The sequence below is a fragment of the Apostichopus japonicus genome, chromosome 17, assembly GCF_037975245.1.
Source record: "Apostichopus japonicus isolate 1M-3 chromosome 17, ASM3797524v1, whole genome shotgun sequence".
NCBI lineage: Eukaryota > Metazoa > Echinodermata > Holothuroidea > Aspidochirotida > Stichopodidae > Apostichopus > Apostichopus japonicus.
Genome location: NC_092577.1, coordinates 7,093,302 through 7,117,346, shown reverse-complemented (window position 1 = coordinate 7,117,346; position 24,045 = coordinate 7,093,302). Strand labels below are relative to the sequence as shown.

The 24,045-nt window shown below is 36.6% G+C and overlaps 1 protein-coding gene across 5 annotated transcripts in view; it reads left to right on the top strand.

Annotated features, from left to right (window-relative positions):
* LOC139985118 (NLR family CARD domain-containing protein 4-like) overlaps positions 1–24,045 on the top strand; it is a 273,181-nt gene that overhangs the window by 31,592 nt on the left and 217,544 nt on the right. For 2 of the 5 annotated variants that reach the window (XR_011799295.1, XM_071999335.1), the window contains exon 4: positions 12,258–12,463. The exons of the other annotated variants lie outside the window; for them this stretch is intronic. Coding sequence is in view for 1 of the 2 variants with exons in the window: in XM_071999335.1 (XP_071855436.1) it covers positions 12,258–12,463 (206 nt within the window). In the remaining variant the exon portion in view is untranslated. The remainder of the gene's footprint in view (positions 1–12,257; positions 12,464–24,045) is intronic. 5 annotated transcript variants of the gene reach the window in all.

Below are 24,045 nucleotides of genomic sequence, written 5' to 3'. Positions count from 1 at the left end.
AGCATTAGGTGGTGGACCATACAATCATTACCCTGCTCATGAAAACTGTACACATTTCTTCCACGGGCTGTAATACGGATATGGTAAATCCCTAAAAAGGCTGATCTCAGGACTGAATAATTCCAGTTTACCTGATGATGAGAAAAAACAAAATGCATTTGGTCATCAGTTAAAATGTTATAATTAATGTAAATTGTAATCACCCAGTCTGCAAGTAGCAGCATTCTATCATGTAACATTATCAAACACAGAACACAGCTATTAAAAACATATGGTATGCTACTGTAGTTTAAAAAAAAATACTCAGTTATAATTATAATAACAATGTAAAGAAACTAATGCAACTGGAATACAAATCTATAGACTGTACAAGATGAGTTCAAGGTCTTATAATGCTTCCCACAGTATATATACAGCTCACCTAACACCAAACTAATTGAAATACAAAGAAACATTAATTTGAAATTGAGACAAGCATTGAATCTTCAATACTAACTTTAAGCAATACCGCACTCTAGTTTACTGTATATTCAATTGAGAAACAAGAGTTATAACAAAGCCACCCTGAAAACAAATGGAGCCTGAAGAAAACATGATGAAGGATTCTGGTCACATAATTTAGAAACCGATGGTTCACTGTACTGTCTATAGGTTGATGAATTTGTAGGATTTCTGAAATGATGCATTGTACTTTAATTGATTGAATTAAAGTACACATTTTTCTTTCTGCAGAATTTGATTGTTATTTCATAACATTTTGTTTTGTGCAGTCCTGGTGTGAGACGGTGAGGGTTGGGTGATGGCTACAGTTGTCACAAGTGGCTATAAGTTAGTGCCCAGTGAAATATGTGATAAAGAATGATATATACTTTAACTTTGGATAAACAAAGACTTAAAAAAAGTGGATCTGGTGACACAATTTTGTATGGAACTGTACCAGGCTCTCAATGTCACTGGTTTTGTGTACACCTTACTTGAATAATGCTTCTTTAGCCCCACAGGATGTGATTGTGGATCTTAGAACTGGTGTGCGACAGTTAATTAGTAATTTGGAGAAAAATATCAAAGAATTAAGGGAGAAGCAAACCCATCATCCTCAGCTGATATGATAGACATCTTTGAGATGAATATCAAAGGTGGAGGTGATTTGCATTGTATATACTGTCCAATTACGTTTTGAATCATATTTTTGTAACATTTAAGCAATTTATGCTTAAAACCGTCAACTCTACCGTACTACAGTAAATAAATATAATAACAAACAAAGAATATTAAAATTTCAGATTATATCCATACTTGCGTGACCTATGTGTGACCTACCTAAATTAATCAAGGTTTTGTTGTTTGTTTGACAGAGTGTTCATTACAAATACCCCTAACACAAAGCTCAGCAATACAGACTGAGTTGACTTTTTTAATGTTTCTACATCGTAATAGAATATCTAAAATGGTATTTCAAGTTCTTGGTTTTAATCTGAAGAAAATAAATACCAAAACAGAAGACATATCTGTAGGTAACCCAAACTACTTTCATAGAAACCAACAAGTTGTCTTCCAGTCTTACCATTCTGGGAGTGTCAGGAGTTCTTAGAAGACTATATTCATTTGAGTCTCAGGGGGGCAATTTTTATTTCAGTTTGGCAAATGGTAAAATGTACCAAATGGGTGTTTAGACAGCTGCTATGTCATGGCAATCTCATTACAAACATACCAAGTACTAGATTAATTCACCAAGAATCCGATCATTTTAATGTCCTCATAGGGATTAATTCTGTCAGTTGTATTTCGAGTTGATGAGATAAAACTGTATATAAAATTCTTTTAGTGAGAGTGAATTGAGAAACAAGAGTATTCCTTGATCTGCTATGCTATCCAAAAAATCTACCAGACATCTTTGAAAGATTATCATTACTGTTCTACACTTACCATTAATGTGATTACCATCACATGGAGGAAATATCAGCTGATGAAACATTCATTTTCTTTATCAGCACAGTGCGAAAGCTTCCATAAAAAAAAAAAATTGGTAACTACAGGTGGAAAAGGTGATCCCCTAATAGCTCGCTTCAGGATAACTCAAGTTAACCTAATGAAGATTAAGAAAATGTGTGAATGAAAATTAAGTCCTAATGGTAGGATATATTGAGAATGTCAGTCAGAAATAGATATGTGTATGTCTCTAGCTTACTACCCTGTATACATGGACATTCACAGATAAAAAAATCCAAAGGAAGGAAAGTACACTTCAGATTCCAATAACCAGGTAAGTGTAAAAACAATTAACCAGTAAACCATCAAACTTGAACCGGATTTTCTATTGTTTAGTGGAAGTGGCATATAAAGGTGTGGTGCAGTGATGTAAATAAGCTCCCAAAGTCCAACCTCACACAACCCAACCATGCATGGTTTGGGCTTGACTGAGAAATTTGTGAGGTTTCGCACCTTCTTTTCTATTGAGGAGAGAATGTCTTTTGAATTTCCACCAATCGGGCGATAATTGTATCTAATTTAGTGTGTCAGCTTTGGTGGATAGGTGTTTTTATATTATTTTTCTTCATTTAATAGCACCAGGCCCCTGGGGACTGCATTGCCTACATTGACCTAGTTACACCACTCTCCGGGGTCTCTTTCCAGATTTAAGATCACCAAAGGTTTATAGAATACAGTAAGAGTACCCTGTTTAGCTGGTCAATAGCTATCCAATATGGTCAGTTCTTTCCACGAATTTGGCAGATGAAGACACTTTTAACCTCAAAGTTTTGAGTTGAAATACTGTAGTTATGAGATAAAATAGTCAAACTTGTGAAATTTCCCTATTAAGCCACCGTACTCAATTCGGTGAAGTTAGATCAATTTTGAGACCAATTAGTTTTTTTAAAACCAACTGCAGTGACTGGCTCAGCAAGTGACAATTCTGTATTGACAGAGCTCTGTAGATTAGTAGATGGTATTTCCAATTGTGTTCTCTGTTTATAGTGGCTGGACTTACAAGGGTACTGCAAAGCTATCCAAATCTTTAGTATTTTCACATAGTTTTTGGAAACTGCTAGCAATTTAAAGCACATGAGGACATTTCAGGGATAGAAATACTTAATCTGATTTTACTCTGTTGAATGTATATCTGAGCCCTGGCTGGGTGCTTCAGAAGAGCCCTGTAACATCTCTGAGACCTCTCATACTCTTGTACTAAGTATGTATTTATTAAAGCATGTACAGTATTTACTTGTAGAGAGAGAAATATAAATTCTATGAAATATAAATCTAAGCCCTAGTGGGAGTCCCTGAGGACTCCAGCTGAGGCATTTTTACTTTTCAGATATTTTATGTTCTCTGATAGTGATTTTAAAGCCCTACTGTATAGTGTAGCCCATGGAGGGGGGGGGGTGGCAAATGCTCACCACCCTAATGGATGCCAGTGCTTGTATAACCTTGAATGCTCTCTAAATGTGTTTATTTTAAACAGTATTTATAGTAGCTCTCAAATATGCAAGGAAGAAATGTTATCATGACATGATAGTGATAAATAATGGCAGGGGAAATTCCCTTCCGTAACCATGCTTGCTAGCCAGCAGTTTGGTGAATCAAGTCACAACAAACCAGATTTACTTCATTCTTACCATTCCTATGGTATATATATACTCTGTGCATCAAGAAGTGTAGGATACCAAAAGAAGCTTGATAGGTTTATAGGTCCTGCTCTCCTCTATCCAGTACGGTCTGCGTCTTCATATTCACTAGAGGGTTTCTTCCTACGGTTGAATTATTACATCATGGAGCAGTTCGAGCCTCAATTACTTCTAAATCAAAAGTAAAACACTAACCTTAAATCAAATTAGTTGTTCAGAAATTTCAGAAGACTTCAGAAACAAAAGGAAATTCACAACAAAGAAAACCCCATGGTAGCAGTTCCACTTTGATCCAATCATTGATATATTTAATTTAGTGATTATGCAGTATTACAGTGTTTGGTTTCTGAAGCTTTTATGAAAGTTCTTAGGAATTTTTCATTCAGATAGCATCGTGACACTACAGCAGTCTTTGTGGCAATCATCTTCACATGATGGCTACACCTTTAGTAAGTTAATTATGTAAATGTATTTAAAAGTGATATTGAAGCTGAAGATACGTCCATAGGAAATGATCATTATCAGCACAAACCCTGGAAATGATGGATACTGTATGTTCCAATACTGGGTTGTCTTGGACCAGTAAGTGTGGTGTAAAGCACTGCAGTGTTTTGAGAGGGGCGCTATAGCCCCTACTGAGTATTTTGGGTGACACAAACTACAATAATAGTCTTACAAAAGTCCTGTACAATCCTGTATAACATCTTGCATAGTCTTTCATAAATTCTGTACAATCCTGTATATTATCTTGCATAGTCTTTCAAAAGTCGTGTACAATCCTGTATAATATCTTGCATAGTCTTTCATAAATCCTGTACAATCCTGTATATTATCTTGCATAATCTTTCAAAAGTCCTGTACAATCCTGTAAATTATCTTGCATAGTCTTTCAAAAGTCCTGTACAACCCTGTCCATTATCTTGCATAGTCTTTCAAAAGTCCTGTACAATCATGTATATTATCTTGCATAGTCTTTCAAAAATCCTGTACAATCCTGTAAATTATTTTGCATAGTCCTTTCAAAATCCTGCAAATTTTCTTGTAGGAATCCTACATAAATCCTGCAAGATGTGGCCAAATCCTGGCATAAATCCTGCATAAAATCCTGCATGATTTTGTGCAGGACTTTTTTGTATGGGCCATGGCAGGTTAGCATTTAAATCCACAATATCCCAGCCGAGGAAACAACTCCAGAGTACTTGAAGCATAGGTTTTTATGACTAAATTTGACTAAAACCTTTCGGACAGTTGGATGATCTTGCAAGTGTAGAACATTACTTCAATAAACCAATATGACCCAAGTATTCTGAGGGAGAAAAACCTCCCAGGCTTCAACTTGTATATAAGCAACTAACACTGTAACAGGCATATTTCAGCAATTCCTACATTTTGCTGAGCCTAGGTCACACGTTATGCTGGCATTGCGGTAGTATTGAATATTGTAACTAAAACTAGTGGGCTACTAGGAGCCTAGGCCTAAGTTAGGCTGCAATTTTCTTATATGACTAGAGAAGACCTAGCCTAAGCCATAACTTTAAATTAAAGTCTTTAATGATGTCCCTGTCACTGAAGTTGTAGGTACATAGCCTAACAATATGAAACTTGAAAGGAACACAAGACATACGTGGGATTTCTTCTTTGACAATTGCAATATTCTAGGTCTGTTTCTTTCAGTATGTTCACCATCTGGAATGTATTGCAATATCTTCATATTTAATAAGCCAGTACTGTGGCTTCGGGGAATCACACCAAACAAACAGGGTAGTACAACCATACAGTAACAACCGTTCTGGAAACGCTGCTTTACAATGTGTCGTTGGTTGTTTAGATCTTGAAAAGAGACTCGTTCAAGTCGTTTCCATTGGCCACGAGGGAAATTCCCCTCTTTTTGAGATAAATGATCAATCTTCCAGTTCAAATCATAGCAATTTACAACAAAATGGCAAATTCGTTAGATCTAAAAGTGAGAACAATGCTGGAAAATGTAAATTCATCATTTGCACCTCGACAATTTTCTTGTAATGATACATTCAAGGCAGTGGCGGAGATTTCTTGTCAGAAGTGGGGGGGGGGGGCTGCATGCCATAAAAAGTCATAACTGCTGGCTCACTATCTAAGTGGAGCGCCACCATAAGTTGGCGCGAAGAGCACAAGAATTGTTTGGCAAATATTGCCTCCCAGATTGCAGTAAATGGCACTGCCCAGGCCTTGAAAGCTGCATTTAACCAGGGGCGTATGCAGGATTTTCTAACCCGGGGGCGCGAATTACTATCTAAGCGGAGCGCCACCATTGGTTGGCGCGCAGCGTACAAGCAAATTCTGGTTTTGGTACCCCCAGATCACCGGAAATGGCACTTCTCGGGCTTGAAACTGACCAACCATATGTACACTTTTGCCTGAGAACCAAGTATTTCCAAATACTTTTTTTCTCATCTATAACCTCTTTGAAGATTGTCACCAGTCACACATCATGTTCGACTTCATCACATCTCCTGTGGATCATTGCTTTTGTAGGTGATTCTTCATCGCGGCCCACAATACCCGTCAGTCCCACTTTTCAAGGTTTGTTAGCATCTGATACTAACAGGCAAAGTTTTATGCCCATTATTTGTTCAGAATTTGAAAATTCACAATTCTCGTGAATAAATTCACTTAAAAACATACCCATAATGTTGCACAAAATATCATCTATGGACAACCGATATAGAAAAACATCCTTCAAACCCTAACAGACGGGTCAAAATTGCACGAGTATGAAGAAGTATGATGAAGAATTTTGGTCGGGAATTTTCGAAAATTCAGACGGCTACTAAAAAAATTTGTTGAAGGAAATAAAAATATACCAGATATTTCCGAAACCGAACACTACACACATCGACAGTTTTGAGCATGGGCGCAGATCAGTCTAGGATAATGGTGGGGACGCGTGTCTGTTCTATGACACTATCGTCGCCGAGAGCGACCATGGGTTCGCGCGTAGCGTACAATTTTTTTGGCAAATATACCTCCCAGATCGACGGAAATAACACTTCCCAGACCTAATGATGCTCCTAAACCTCCTTAAGTGTTAGATCTCATGGCTTAGAAATTTAGTTTGGAGAAATACATGGGCGTCTGCAGAAAGAAATCAGGGGACAAATAATCCAAGTAGACTTTTGTATACGATGGGTCTGGAGTCCTCTCAACTGTGGATAAAATACAATAACATGAGAAATGCTGCATGTCATTTGCACAATACTGGATCAAACTGCGCCAAAGTTCAATACAGGGGAACTTGAAATGCAGCTATTGGTCAAGACAAATTGGTGGGGACACGGTATATCATGTCCCCACTACTGAAAAAGTTGGTGGGGACGCGTCCCGCTGTCCTCACCAGGATCTGCGCCCATGGTTTGGAGGCTGTTTATCGTGGAACGCCATTTTCATGCTCACTGATATGATGTGATATCTCCTGTTTGCTTTACAAATTTGAATAACTTTGTCACTGTTCCTCTTTCTCTTTCCGTTTTCTTGCCGTATTTTCTACTCAATCCTTTTCTCCTTTTTCTGTCTTTCTTCTTTCTTCTTTTTCTTTTCCTCCCTCCCTCTCCTTCTTTCCTCTCTTTTTCCCTTTTTCCTTCTCTCTTTTTTTTCTCTCCTCTTTTTCTTACCCGGGGGGGGGGCGCCCCAACGCCCCCCTGGATACGCGCCTGTTAACCATTTCATATTTTGAAAATTGAAATCTCATGTTCTGTCACTGATGTCTTACTATAATGAAGAGCAACAGTTTTCGTTTTTTCATGTTGTATTCTCAACTTGTAAATAAACGGTCACCATGGATTATATAGCCTATTGGCCGTATCCAATCAACTTTTTTCTGAATCGCATGCGCTCTACCAGTGCAACATATAGGATACAGTAAAATTCATTTCAATGCAGTTTTCCCGCATGGGTGCAAAATATTCTGGAGTACCGTATGTTGTTTTATTAGCTGTCCTTGATACTCTCGGTCAGTAACAGCATAATAGTTCTACACTAACCATATCACAGGTTTACACACAGGAACAAAGTCTCAGACCTAATTTACATTTGAGTTCAGGTGAGTTTCACATGATTCAAGTGAAGTTTCCAAACAATCTACAGTCATCACATACTCCAAACTTTGCCAAAATAGTCCTAACTCCTAAGGTAGTCCCCTACAATACAACCAATGTATGTATGTATGTATGTATGTATATGTATGTATATGTGATCTTCCCGCAAGCAGGAACTCGCGAAAGAAGCCATGGAGGCTTGTAGACTCGCAAGCTGACCGAAGCCAATCTCTCGGCACACATCCATTTAACGTCCATGTCGGGAAGTTGTTATTGAACAACACCCTTGCCAGACGACACACATTGCTGTCGGCGGGGAATCGAACCGGGGATCTCATGACTGGGAGACGCCCGCGTTAACCACTAGGCTATACACTCCGCCATGTAATAATCAATTAATATTATCAATCAATATAAATCATCAATTATCAATCAATATAAATCAATCAATAAATAATAATCAATGTAATAATCAATTCATGCCTAAAAACAATATGAGTACATTTGTACCAAACGGTGCTGTGTAAGACGTAAGGCACGTGCGGCGAAATCGACTTCTCATTGATAGTGCTAAAGCGCGCCAGCCTAGCGAATATTTCGACACTCATATTGCCTACGTACATGTACTTAGAAACACCTCGTTGAAGTTGGCAAGTGTATACAGTTCCTAAGCTATTCAACAGCAACAAAACGTTATTTTGTGTATGTCTGTTGTGGGGTGAAGTTAGCGCTATGAGCTACAAGTTCCAATGCGCAAGGTGGGGGAAAGGGGCTAGAAATAATGTGTGGGTCAATTCTAACTCGGTTTTCGGTCGTTAATTGTTGATGTAGCTTACCAGGTAAAAGGTTGAAATGACTTTAACAACTTCAAATTTAATAATTTGATTTATTATGCCATTTGGAGCACATAACATTATAGGCTATAACAGAACATTACTGGCAAAAACTAGGGGGGGGGGGGTTGATTGTGTGGGCCAACCCCCCTCTTCGAAAAGTGGGGGGTTAAACCCCCCCCCCCCCCCCCTGTTTCTCCGCCCATGATTCAAGGAATCTTGTACAGCAGCTTGAAAGTGTTTACGTGTTATGGGTCGCAAACGTTTTATGGAAAAGAAAACAAATACTCAGTTACACTACAACTCGCCAGTTGTACACTACAACTTACACTAGTTACACTACAACTCGCCAAATTACAATTTAGACGGCCTCTTGACTATTGACAACATATTTTTATTATATAATACTTATATATTATATAAATAGGGGTCCCACACCAAATATATAAGAAAACGCAATATGCAAATAATAAAAACAAAATATGATGGTCGTGACTAAGTTCCAGTAAAGCAAAGATAAGAGGCTAGTATAAGTTCCAAGGAAAAACGCGTACTATCGACTAGCGAAATCTATCGTGGTAGTATTGCGTCACTACAAGTGTCATCAAGACAGCAAGATAATTAGACATTTTAAGCATTTTTCAGGATAGGCCTACTGTTTTACTACAAGTTTTAAAAAAGTCAGTATTTACCATATTCTAAAAACTTTTGAAATAGCGAGACGTATTTCAACATTAATCAGAAAATTTCCAAATTATACACTTGGATAGAAGAGGGGGGGGGGGGGCAATGTTACATTCAGCTGATAAGAATGCCATTGCTACGGGTATACACCCCTCCCAGCCCCCTCCCCTTACGACTTTACAAACAAAATTGTTCATAGGCAAAACTGCATGGTTTATGGAGCCAAATTTACACCTAATTGAGTCTAATCATGCCTCGAGGGGCACCAGTTAACATCAATTTTCAAAAAGAATTCAGAGGACGGGGATACGGAGATTTGAAATTTTTAAATTCTTCTTTCCACTCTGGCCTTTCCATGATAATGTAGGCCCTACGTAGGTCAGTTGGGTTCCCCCCCCCCCCGAATGTGTACATAAAATGCTTTTGGCCCACATTGTAACCGTTGGTGTGGGGGGCGGACTAACACCCTACCGCTTAGAGGGAATGTCAATGGTAGCTTCATCTACTATTCTACTTGATAAAGGTTGTGTTGTATTATTTACTTCCTCGACCCCTTGCTTACTACATATCCAATTTACGTCAGTTTTTAAACTGCCTGTTTCCACCGGGCATGTAACACGTTACGTACATTTACTTCTATTGGCGCCAAAATGTCTGTTATAAATCTCAAACATCACTCGCGAAAGTTACGAAGCACCTGTAAATGAATACCGGTGACTCATGCTATTGAATACCTGTTGACTTCTAGTATCTATCACTGACAATGAATGGACTTAAGTTATATATTAGTGGAGTTGCAGAGTACGTAGTATATTCGTAGGAGTTGTGTGTTACCATTGACTTGTTGAATGTTTATTAATATGGATTATTTAATGGAGAGGAACCGTTGCTAATAGCTAAAACAGTAATCATGGATCAGTGAGATAATTTGACGGTATGGTATAGAGGCACAGGCTAGGATGTGTAAGAGGGCCAGGCCAAACTTAGGTAGGCTATAGGCTATAGACTAGTAATAAATTTAGGCTATGTTAGACATCTCAAACATCACCCGCGAAAAGCTAGAATTACTACTTTTAGCGTGAGGACATGCTTAGCAATCTAACTCATAAATAATAATATATCTTAGCCTAGCTGTTGACTGATTATCAGAATAGTCCAAGTGAAAGCATATCTTAACTATAAAGGAATTGAATAAAATACAATCGAGACACTGAGTTTTTTAGGAATCTTAAATTAAGCGAAGAATAAAACCAGCGATTAACATTCTCGGTGAGCTGATGCCTATCATTTACTTCGAAAACAATTACTTCATTCTAGCTAAGAAAAAGTATCCATAAACAAACTGTAGAAACTATGTTATCCCTTAAAAAATCTTAAATCACAGAAAATCGTTCGACTCGATTTTAAAACGTACATAACATAGCCTTGTAGGCATTAATACAAGTCAATCTATAATATTCCACAATTATTATTATAATCACCTAACTTACTAAATCTACCAGGTCGGATATTTGAGCCAATTGTGTAAAAAATCTGCAGCTTTTTACCGAGCAGGCTGACTGAAATAATGTTATTGAATAATTGATTATCAGTTGAAATACCTGACACTTTATGAAATATAGGTTTTTTTAAATACTGTATAGGGCCTAGAGCTTTGAGCCTCTTTAAAAAAGTGTTCCATTTTAATTTTAGTAATAATAAAATGCAATAAATAGTTATTCAAAGGAAATCTTTTGTCCATGTCTTTCCAGCAGCGACTAGATCGTGGTGTTCTTTTCCAATTAGCCAACAGACCTATGGCCACATGATATTTAAACAGTTTTTTTTTAATTAAAATTGCGCCACTTCTTTTACGCTGCTGCAACGTTCGCCAGAGCCGTAGCTCTAACGTTAGTATTACAAGACGCCATCCTCTCATTAAACTTGTAATAAACTTATTTATCTCTCTTGTTTAACAAATCGATATTTTTCCGCTAACTGTTTACACCTTCTGAACTTTATAGTAACAGAATATATTACATTAAGATTCAATCAATCCGAATAAACTTAAAAGTAATAATTAATCAGTATAATTAAACCCTCATGGTTATGAATTTTATGATAAAAATATTATTTGTGAAGAAAATGTCAAATGCGGATTGTACTATTTAATTGGAAGAAATGATAAAGTTTAGAAAGTTAAAATTATAAGCATTACTCAATTAAGGAATATCTACAAACACAAAGGAAAAAATCCACTAGAAATTTATCACACTCAAACCGTAACTTAGGGATGAATTTGATAAAATTCACGCAGAATAGTAGGATATGGATCAAAACTTTAATAATATGTATAATAAAAATCTGCTTCTCTAAATTGCATTTTAATTATAATAAACAACCTTTTTATTTAAATATATATAATATTCTCACAAATCTCCTTAAACTTTATAAAACCTTGTATTAATTGAAGAAGAAGAAGCTTCCTTAAATGATTCCTATTACATCAGTGACTAATATTTACATTTAAATTACATGTTCCACATGAAATTTCTAAGGTAAAACACAAATAAATTTGATCAATATTTTTATTGAAGAGATAGAATCATCTCAATTCTGGATTACCCATTTTTCATAAAATACTCAACCCGTCTTTGAGATTTGTTTCCTATTAACTCATACATTAAAATAAGTAGCCTCACATTCTTATTTGATTAAACGTTACTTGCTATAAAACCTTTAATTAATCATTTAAATGTAAAACAATCGAACTAACCCTTTAATCCTACATTACCAATTTATTTTTCTCTAACCTAATATAATTATTTCTGTTAATATTTGTCTCCCCTTATAATCAATCCTTTATTTCCGTTCCATTAAATAAATTCCTTTTTACAACTAAACATAACCTAAATGTCCTAGTTTATAGCTTCATTTCCCCTTATATTTATTTCGTTTTCCCCCTTATTTATACTATTATGATAATTATTCTAATCCTAACCAAATCCAATCTATTTATCTCTATCTACTATATTATCAGTAACTCTATTCTTTCATTCTAGATTCCTATCTCCTGTGTGTATCTATACCACTGCTCTCCTAGAGTTGATGAGTCTGGTCTGAACCTTATCCTTCAGTCTGGTCTCTCTCTCTCTATCCTGAGTTCTCTCCAGGAGCTGGAGATCAATGACGACAGGAGTCTAACTAATGAAGAGTTGGCGGCCATCTTGTTTTACTCCTCACAGTGTACAAGCTTGAAGGAGCTGGTGTAAGTATTCCGGTGTAGATGTTATAATCATCATAACAGTTAAACAGGGAATTAAATTAATTAATAAAAGTTATCAATATTAAACGAACAATAGATAATGTAAAGTCTGCTGTAATTTAAATGTCAAGGATTGGATTTAATTAGTTTAGTTGGATTTATTTGAATAATTAGGTCATCCCGAAAGGAATTATGTAGGATGTTATAATACATAAAACAAAATATAATGGATTAATAGGGAATATTTTAAGAGAGTGTTGGTAAGAGAGGGGTGGAGGGTAGGTGTGGGTTGTTTAACATGTTCTTTGTCTAGTTTATTGTTAACATTTAACTTAGAAATAGGTTTTAGAATGACAGGACTGTTTATAAGGATAAAATAAGAGATATATAGACAAGGTCATTTGAATTTAATAATTCGAATGAGTTTTAAAATAGGGTTTTTGAGTTTATATGTAATAAATGTGACTCTCAAGCTGAAACCGCCAACAGATTTTTTATGTTCAATCTAAAAAAAATAATAATATGTTCAATATATTTAAAAAAAAAAAAAAAGAGATTGAAAATCGTTATTAATACAAAAGAAGTATATGATGGCAATAAAATAGCAAAAAACTATAAGTCTAAACTTAAAAACCCATGTGATCAGATGATAATGCTCTACTCTCTAGTAAAACTGAAATTTATACCAAACAAGCAACCAATAAAACAGTTTTATATGTCGCAGTTTAACAAATAATTACTCAAAATAATGTTTTTTTTACTACCATAAAATCATGAGAGGCAAATATGTATCTCATAAATTGTACAGGATAAGATTTAATGCATTTAAAACTACATTAATTTCTTCTTTATAGTTTGAAATACAATTTGACAAAAAAATTATATTTATTCTCATTATTTTGGCATATTTATAAACAATAATTTAAAAATTTATCGTAAACTTCAGCTTTTTATATTCATAACTTTGAACAAAAACTATTTAATATTTTAATATTCCTCGTGTAAATATTACGAGATACTTGATTCGATCATGACGTCCCTGATTTACCCTTTACAATTCAATGTAATTAAATCCTTCACCCCAACCCTAACCCCTCACTTAAAACCCATTCGGACACCGGTTTCACTCAATACATTCCCGACACCTCCTATTTACCAACCCATTGTTACCTTACCTACCCCCTTCAGCTATAACCGTGATTGCACGATTTGTTCTTCGCAGTTTCCCTTTGCAGTGTATTTTTACCCTCCTCCCACCCTAACCCTCTCATCACCCTCTTTGTTCCTGTCACGAGTGGTTTGTTATTATTATCTCCAGCTCCATTATCGACTACATGTGTTTTCTTCGTTTCTTCATGTCCATTGTTTCCTTCACAAAGGCATATTAAGAATATATTGTAGTTCTATAGACAGAGACGTAGACCTCACTAATACTTGAATTTATTTCTTTTTTTTTAGACAAGATTCATGAGTCAAATTGGTAACACAACGAATATATTCAGTTTAATATACCGCTAATCCTCTCTCCTTCATCAGTTTCTTCAGACCAACCTCATAAAAAGTTTCCCGTTTCCATCCTTTTACACATTCACGTTAATGTTATCAGTTGATATGATCCACAGTGTATGACGTGTTACTAAAAATAATGAAAGAAATACTAAGTCGTCCAATCCCGCCTCACCCGACACTCCAAAGAAACAGGGAAAAATATATTCAGTTATACCTTAAATAAAATACCATATAAATGAAAATTATTCAGCATGTAATATTCTCAATGTCATCCCAGGAGTAACTTGTAACCACGGAAAATGTATCAATGAAAAGTATGATACGTTGGCAGTATAGTTTGGTCGGATTATAGAAAAAAAAATGTAATACAGATCTATGATTATTCACTTTCTAGACGATCAATGCCTTATCCCAATCCCCCGTGTTAAGTATGCTCTTCAGTAAGTTAAGTCACCACCTCTACCCTTCAGACACCCTATACCTGCTCCCGCCACTGCCCTCCCTTCGCCCTCGCCTTCAGAGAGATTCATTTGTATGTTTTCAGAGAGCCCATCAAATCCATTCCATGTTTCTACCCGATAACATCATCACCGTTTTGGTACACACAGAAGGCCTATTCTACTTCTACAATAGTTTTCTGTGCAAATATATGCAGCGCTTACATTATACAGACGATTGATTTAGACAACTTGTGTTCTAAAGCAAGTCAATAGTAAGAATGCCACACCTGGAACTCCCGTAAATAGCTCATTAGCATAATAATAGATGACACGAACCAGTTTAACATCATGAATAGAAACAGGTACACGAACCACGTGCCCATTGTACCCCTCAAACATTGTCAGTGAACGTGTCAAAGTAACCATGGAAACAGACATTAAGTAGGTCAGTAGGTGTACAGCAGTGACTACGAATCATCCATTAGGGGAAATCCTCAAAATAACATTTTTTTTTATGACATACGCCTTGTTATTGCAAACGTTGCGTTCTTAATTGTTGGTTAGTCTTCGTAAGTTTCACTTTAAATGAGCAAAATTGCTCTCATTGTTTTTTTAATGTATCCCCACATGTTCCATGCAAACCAATCGAAGGAAGCTTGAAGAGAGAGGGTTTATAGACAACACTAAGTTATGCATACAAATGCAAGAAGGACTGATTCTTGTTACCTTCAGTTTACCTTCTTGTATTTAAGTTGCACTTCTAGTTGGTAGGAGTCTGACTAGATGACACATTATTGTATAGCTCTCAGTTATTATAGGTAGTAGGGAGTGAATGTATATTTAATATAAATAAATTTAATAAAAATATAAAACAATGTAATTTTTGTGAGATAAATTTGAAAATAGGGTGTGAAGAAGACGAGAATAATGATCCATTAAGTCCAATTGAAACAAAACCATGACATCTGAACTTGATGAAAGGCCATACTGTCCGTTACTCACACAAAATATGCTAATATAGTACTCTTCGTTAAATGTCAAGTGATCTCTCACGATATTGATACAAAGATTGAAACGAATTCCAAGCGCTTATTTTATATACTACTTACCGTTATTGGTTGTTTCTCCCAAGTTATACTTACACCGTCACTGTATAAAACATTTGTGATTATTAAGAGTTTACTTAATTGATATTTCAACCAGTCACGTGACCAGCCTCATTGGTTGGAGGGGAAAAGCCTCGTCTTTCGTCCCGTCGTAATAGTCAGCGAATTTTTTTAAGGCCTACATCGATATGTACAAAGATCTAGAGAGGACGTGGTAAAAAAATGTATACATTACGTACGTACGTGATAATGTTACGTTCTATACCTAAGGTAGTAAGAAGTAGCGATACGCGGTATGTACATAGGCTACTGTAACATATTTGTCTATATGCAAGATATGTAAACCACAGAAGTCAAGCTTATAGATTCGTTCGAATATTACGTTCGTTCGAATAATACCACAGGTATGCCTGTGCTTAGGCTTGACACAATATAAAAATGACCACATCCACAATGTCTGAATGTTTCCTGCGATACAAGAAAAGGCTCCTCAGAATGCGTGTGAGATGTCTTTCGCCTAACTATTATCCGATGCTTTGCTGTCAAGTAATAAAATATTTCCTTCTGGCTAAACTCTAAATTGAAGTACATACGAACAAGTTCACCCCTCTCCATCTTTGAGATGAAGATGTATCCCGCAGTATATAACGTAAAGGCTCGCTTACGTTAGACAAGTGTTAACATGGGCCATATCACGTACGTATATACGTAGGCCTACAATCGTTATAATTATTAAATACGTAAGTGATAATCACTACATCATTACGTACGTACTTAATAACACTACGTTTGTACGTAGTAATTATCACGTACGTACGTAAAACATCACATACGTAAGTGATATTATTACGTACGTACGTAGTAGTATCACGTACATACGTGATCATTATTACGTACGTACGTACTAAAAAAAATAATTAACCATGTCCTCTCTAGATCTTAGTAGATACGACTTTTCACAGTACAATAAAGTGTTTACCCTTTCTTACATTGTTTTCTTGGAAGGAGGGGGGGGGGGACAAATATGGCTTGCGTCCGTGTTCTAAACAGGAAGACCCCGTTTATGAATAAAATGACCTTAAATTAATAGTTGTCAATGCTGTAGCAGCGGACAGGTTGACAAAAGAACGGTTTGTTTGATTAAATATAAATGATTTAAAGTTAATCAATATTTCTATTACATGGCCTACATGTGTACATTCAGTTGATGTGTCCGCCATGGACCTTGCTTTGTGTGAAATATTAGTGAAATATTTTAAACCCCATCTTTCAGCCACTCAAATGAACATATACAGAAAACAAACGATTGTAAAGAAAAGGCTCTTACATTAATTAATACAAACTTGCAACAGTTCGGTAGATATACGTTTATTATGCTAATTAGATACGAGGTACGTAACCTATATATTTTCTTTACATATTGCCAGACTGGTGTTTCGCATAGAGCTATACAATGTAGGTATAAGGTAGGATGATACTGAGCTAGACTTGAACATATTTAATTGGATGTTATGAACTATATCTAATAACTTTTAATCCAGATAATTTCATTTCATGCTCGCCAAGCTCAACTTGCTGCAGTAAGGAATCTTACAGACAATATGTTTGTATATGCACAGTATCTTTTCTTTTAGATTTTGAAGTGAACATCATATAAGCAGGGCTGTCAAATATTCTTTTCACAGAATACATACTGGTTTTAAGATTAATGTCTGAGACAGACTGAAAAACAGTTTGGCTTGATGAGTCGCCATATTGTAAGGAGGGTGATAATATAACGAATTTATCCTTAGCAACATTTATTTTACCAAACTCTTAGCAGTCATAACAATCATAATGAATAACAATATGCTACCACAAAGTTTCAAGGTTTCACACCCTCCCTCTACCCCTACCATCAGCTCGGTTAATTTATATCGGCCCCATGCCAGATCTGTGTTTGGTCGATCTTTCATGGTTTTTGCCAGAAAATCATAACATTTTAACTGATATGACGAAAAAAAAGCGGATCGCTGAAAAGAGGTGAAACGAGTGTTGTAAAATCCCCACATGTCACACCACAATCCATATATTTTTGGTGTATTTACTTGTAGGTTAAGTCACCAGTATAAAGACACTTAGTGTAGACTTCACTGCAAATGTTTGCGATGACACCGTCTATTTGCCGTGTCAGGGGCGATGGAGCCGTGAAAGAGTGGTGGGGTAGGGGTGGTGGTTGATTGGGCACATACTTTTGCCACTATCCTTATAACGCTGGAAAGTGGCCTCCTTTTTCTAATAGAAATTACCAGTTCCCAACTTTGTAATTAAAAGTGCTCTCTTGTTGTATTTTTGTAACAAGTGCATACATGCCTAAAACATTGCTATACAAAAAATAATAATGATAAAACATTCAGTTCAAAAGTACCGGTATAAAGAAACTTTTTGTGGAAAACATTCAAATACTTTAATTTGTGAAGGGGAACCCACAGAGATCATTTTGAGAGGTTTAGTATAATTTGAGAGTCTAGTGGTTTTTTGCGTAAAATCAAAGTCACATGCTCCACAGCCCCTCAGTATTTGTGCTTCCATTAAACATTTCTTTTGCGAATCAACGAAGATCGCTTTGGTGTGGTTCTTAGTAAAGTATGAACAGGATGTTGTAGCAACACTCTAAACACAATCTAGTCAAGCGAGGCTAAAGTCTAGTCATATCGACTGGTTTACGTTAGTCAACGATTATCCCGCCATAATCTTGGTAGAGATGCCTTCACGACTAACCCAAAAGGTCGCCTGACCAGAACATAATGGTCACAGTTCTATTTTAATCTGGTCCTACAATAAATGTCAGCACTGGGACGAAACTCACTAGTCAATCAGGTTGATATATTCGTCATATGAAAAAGCGCGGGAAAATATTAACAATTGTAGCGCCACGGTACGGCCTAGCGTACTGCACTGAACTATAGTACATTGTACACATACGTACACGACGAGCAAGGAACGTACAGCAGGGAGTTAGCAGCCAGACGGTTACGGTACGAAAAATCAAAAAAATATTATCATCCAGTGATATTGTCAGTAACCATTGCAAGGTTAGTATATTAGACCAGTTTTCTTTGGGCCTTTGGCCAGTGTCGTTTGTTAGTCACTTAAAAAGTATATAGTATATTAGACCATAAAGTGTGTATTTTCGATTATTCCAACTTGTGTACGAACAAGCTAAGATCTAGGTCCTAGGCTAGGCCTATCATGCAGTAGCTATAGGCGAATTGCCTAACGTTAAACCTAATGACGTTAAGCTGCCTTGTAGTTGTAGTAGTTGTACAGCACAGTTTATCGTAACAGTAGGCCTCCGTATATTTACAGTATCATGGTGGCCCCGGTATTCACGCGTTTCTCATGTTTGCAATGGATAATTTCTTTACAAAATAACAAACCTAAATTAAACTTAATATTTATAATCTGTATTAGAAACTTTAGCCTTAGGGGGATAGGACCTTGGCTATATTATTCTTGAAATATTTTAGGGGGATAAATTCACAGCAGTGTTTCTCCTGCACTTTCAGGGGGGATATAGCCTAGGCTTAGGTCCTAGGCCATATTATTTATACCTAGATTAGGTTTGAGTTAAGGATTAGCCTCCAATTAGGGTCACCCTAAGATAACGAATTAACTAGAATAGTGTGTATGGGATTTTGTAGTTGCGTGCGAAACTGTTACACTAAATAAGCTGATTATTCCTAGGGCCCTATAGCCCACACCCCCCAGGCCTAGCCCTAAATAGTTTCTATAAAATACAGAGGCTAGGCCTATGTTTCATACGAAACATCAACTGAACATGACGCCAATCTTTTATTACCAGTTTGTCCACTGACCATCCTATCCAACAATCCCGTTAACAATTCACAGGAGAATACACTCCCCCTTCCAAAATAAACATTGGGGACCTTGGAGCAATCTAACAGCCTATTGCTGCCACAGCTGTGTCATATCAATTTATAGGCCTAGTTTTCAGTAATATAGAGGGGGAATATTTCTGGAAAATTGCACTGACTTGTCCGGAATTTTTGGCTAAAATTTGTTATATATTCTAGCGACAGTTTTTTTCTGCTATTTTTTAAGTTTGTACAAAACAGTTCCGATTCAGAACAAAGGTGGGTGGGTGTTTAATTTGTTGTAGCTGTTTGTAGGGAGTCATATAGCCTTGGACTAGGCTTTTTTCAAGATGGAATATTCCTCGCTTTACCTGTGGTACCGTGAACCGCAGTTGATCCCCCTAGGCTAACCCTAATTCCATTGGAAATAAAATAGGACATCTTTTACGGGGTGTTTCATTCAACTTTTTGGAAATACTACAATTTCAAACATAAATGTATTTGGTTATCATTGTACACTTGACAAATGAAAATGTAGCTACCATAGCGGATTGATTAATGTTTGCACATGTTTCTTTTCCATACAGGTATCAAATGCATTCAGGCTTCTGTATCACTGCATAGTAATTTCACTTCCATTTCTACTGTACATTTTGATAATGGGATGTGATTAAATAGTTGAATTGTGACTGGTATCGTACCGTACATGTTTACCCACATGCTGTACAAAATATGCACATGAACATTAGGAATGTGAACAAATAACAAAAGTTGTATGTCTATCACATTGGCAGATAGACGTCGTTTAATTGTGGAAGAGGATGCTACTAGCGAAGTGGTTAAGAAAGTCTATCCTTGGCTATTTGAAGATGAAGAGGTACTGTATGAATATGTCTTTGTAGATACTATTTATTATACAGTAGTCTGCGTAAAAGTAAAATTCAATCTTGTGGTTTCAAAAGTTATGGACATTTGAATATATTCACTTTATGCCCACCACTTGTTCGAACCACGACTTTGTTTTTCAAAAATCAATTCAAGACAGTGTTGCGCTAAGCGGCGCGATTGCAGGATTCCCACACTTTTTTTGCTGATACCGCTATTGGGAATTTGTAGGGGGGATGTTCCCCCTTAAAAAGAAACAATTTTGTTTTATTCTGAGCTAGAGCCCGATCTATACCTTTATCAGCAAGATCACTCCGCAAAACCTCATGTCCTCATCCCAAGACTTGGGGAGCCTACTGCTCCTACATTGACCAGCTACAGTAGTCTCTCTCTACTTCTTTACCAATTCGCATCTTCCATCCCTTTCGACATGTCTAAACCGTCTCAATCTACGTCTCTGAACATAATCCCGAATATGTGTTAGTCCTAAGCGATCTCTTAACTTCTCAGGTGAATTTACCATATGTACTGTATAATATCTAATTGATCTCATTTAACCATAGATACTACTTGAATTAAAGCGACTTGAAGGAAAGACGACAATGGCACAGTTGCTTGGTGAAGGGCTTTCCAAGTATGGAGATGCCATAATCCGCTGCACTTTGAAGATGAAGCATCCCACTGTCATAGATACATCCATGGAGAAGGACGAGGGTGCCTGTTAAGGTACATTAGTAACAATTCAATCTGTAATTCACTATTCAAGTGATCATCACCCAGGTATGTGCTGGGTCTTCAAAATGGACTACGAGCAAAGTCTGAGGCAGGGGTGGCTGCAAAATATGTCTTGGTAAGGGGGTATAACCATTCAGATGTATGGTAGTGAAAAATATACACCTTCAGTAGACATTAACGTTTGTCGTCTTGCATCATACAGTCTGAGGAAAATAGGGCGCATCCGTACATACTCAGACTGTGGTAGCACTAAAGGCTAGTGCACGCATTTGTCTCTTCACATCTTGACTCTTGCAACAGACTCATTTATGGACTGTCAAATAAGCTCCAGCGTTGTACGAGCTGCCAGGTTGGTTGCCTTATCTAGGAAGTGTGAACACATAACCCCCATCCTTGTAAATCTCCACTGGTTACAAGTGAAGAAGCGTATCATGTGTAAGTTAATGCTTTTGACCTACAAAATATTAAATAAACTTGCTCCATACTATCTATGTAAACTTCTCAATATCAATGAACCGGTACATATTCTCAGGTCAAATGCTGCTACAACACTTATTGTACAAATGTCAGCACCATTACTTACGGTGAGAGTTCTTTTTTCAGCAGCTGCTAAACTCTGAAACCAACTACCACCACATGTTTGAAATGCTAAATCTATATGTAAATTTAGGACTTTGTTAAGACTTACTAGCAGAGGGTTGTGTGATTTTAAATCAGGCTGATTTAAATCAGTGGTTTTTTTTAAATCACTGATTTAAATCACTTTTCTAATTCTTGGCAGGAAAAGTTGAATTTGTGGTCAGCATATTCTCTGAAATCAAGCAGTTCCTTATAAAATAGAGTCTCAATCAAGTATCAAAGCAATTTCAGTAAATCTGGGGGGGGGGGGGGGTTGTATTTTCAGGGAGAAAAATCCTTGTCACATACACCGGTATGGCATGAGGCCTATCATGCTTAAACAAATTGAACAATTCTAGAAATTGCCTGCTAGAATCCCCTCAGAGTTCAGTTAAGTTCAGTAGAATAAGGATCAGGATGGACCCTGTGAAAGACCCTGTACCACAGATAACCCAGACTGCCAGATATGATCATGGATGAACACAATCAAGTGCTCAGATGATAACGAGACAGGCTGTTTATTGACGGTAGATTGCATAAATTATGGCTGTGAAGTACTTCATTTGGTACAAACAAGTGTCTGTGTTCAACAAAGGGAAATTGGTACAGTATCATGGGCCCCTTAGTGGAGGGGATATAGGGCCTAATTTTGAAATTATATTCAAGACTGTTGACTTCCCTTGATTGTCCCGAAATCAAATTAAATCATTGGGCTGACTGCTCGTATGTGATATGGGTGGGTATAGATGTTTTTGGAAGATTTAGGTAACATTTGAGAGGAAATTGAACTTTTAATTATTGCAAAATTCTGTGTGCAGTGCATTGCAGCATTGTGGTCTAGGACGGAATGCCCTATAAAAAAACGTTTTATTATTATTTAAGGTTATTATAACATGTTTGAAGTTATGGATATGGATATAGAATGTCTATTCCAATTTCCAAAAATATATTGTTCAATATGCAAATCCATGGGTGGAAGTAGGTGGTATGTGACCACCTGCCCCCACTTCCCCCTGTATGCCTATATGTATTATAGGCTACACGATATGCAGTTTGATCCATTTATATGATGCAATGTTACATTTTTACAAGCTGAGTATATGGAAATCTAGTCTACTTACTCTACTTTGGAAACAAGAGGCATTTCAATTTATCACTGTCTGCATATTCTCAAATAATATCTTCCTTGTTCAACTTTCACACTAGTTCATGCTCTGTTTCCAGCTGAATCCTGAGGTTCAAATTTTCATGTGTCAATCTGCTTGCTAGTCTGCTCTCTATTATCTTCATTTTACTGAAGACCTCAGAATATGTTATATGGTTGTTAATTCAGGGAAAACATGTTCCCGGACTTCAGGAATCTGTAGGTATCAATGAAACCTATCTGCTTTGGGTCCAAGATACGAGTTTGACAACTGATACATATTCTTGACAAATGGAGCAACTCTTTCAATACAATCTCAGTATTTGATATTTTTCCATTAATGTTTCTATATTTTGCTTCAAATGTTCCTTATCAGTTATCATTGTCTTGAATCCCTCAAGCTGAAACAATGACATGGATGCCACCATTTTTTATGGCCCATGCCAGTAGGGGCCCACGACAAATAACTGAACAATTGGCATAACTTAAAGATGCTTGCTTGGGTTGAGCTCATACTTGATATTACTTTGCTAAGTAGCCTAGACCTTATCAAATGATACAAATATCTTTGCTGAAAGTAAGACCTGTGATGTATTTAGTACTCTACTTTAATATTATCACCTAAGCAATTTATCGAGTATTGAGTATTGCTCTCCGGACTGCAGATGAGTGAATCTGTGATATTTTTGTCCTATCGATGTTACCAAATATGACATAATATCACTCTTCTGAAATGTCATGATGTTATGAGTGCTTTAACATTCTGTTGTTGATTTTTCTTTTAGAGTCTAGAATGCATGCAGCAATTCTGTCAGTTCCGACTCTACTGAATGAGAAGTTGGGTGCAGATGAGGATAGTGTAAGTACCCAATGTATTATTTAAATCAACAGTATGTAAACTATGGGTCAAGGCCATCAGAGGTGGTCTGATATTGTATGTTACAGTGTCGAGGGTTCATCATGATAGTGCCCTGGTAGTGTTTCCTTTGGGGTATTCAGCAATTTTAGGTCTGATGCCATATGGGCTATTTCAGGAAATAACTCAAAATTAATATTTTCCTACAGATTGTATGGTCACAATGCTTAGAGTTTAATTGTCACGATAGTGTTTTGGTAGTGCTCCTTTGGGGGGTTTGGAATTTTAGGCCAAAGGTCATGTATGGGCCATATGGGCCATTTTGAACTCCTGAACTCCGCCTGAAATCACACAAAATGTTTCTTTTCCTATGAATTCTATGGTGCAGTGTTGAGCATTTTTCACAGTGGTACTTAGGTAGTGCCTCCTTTGGGT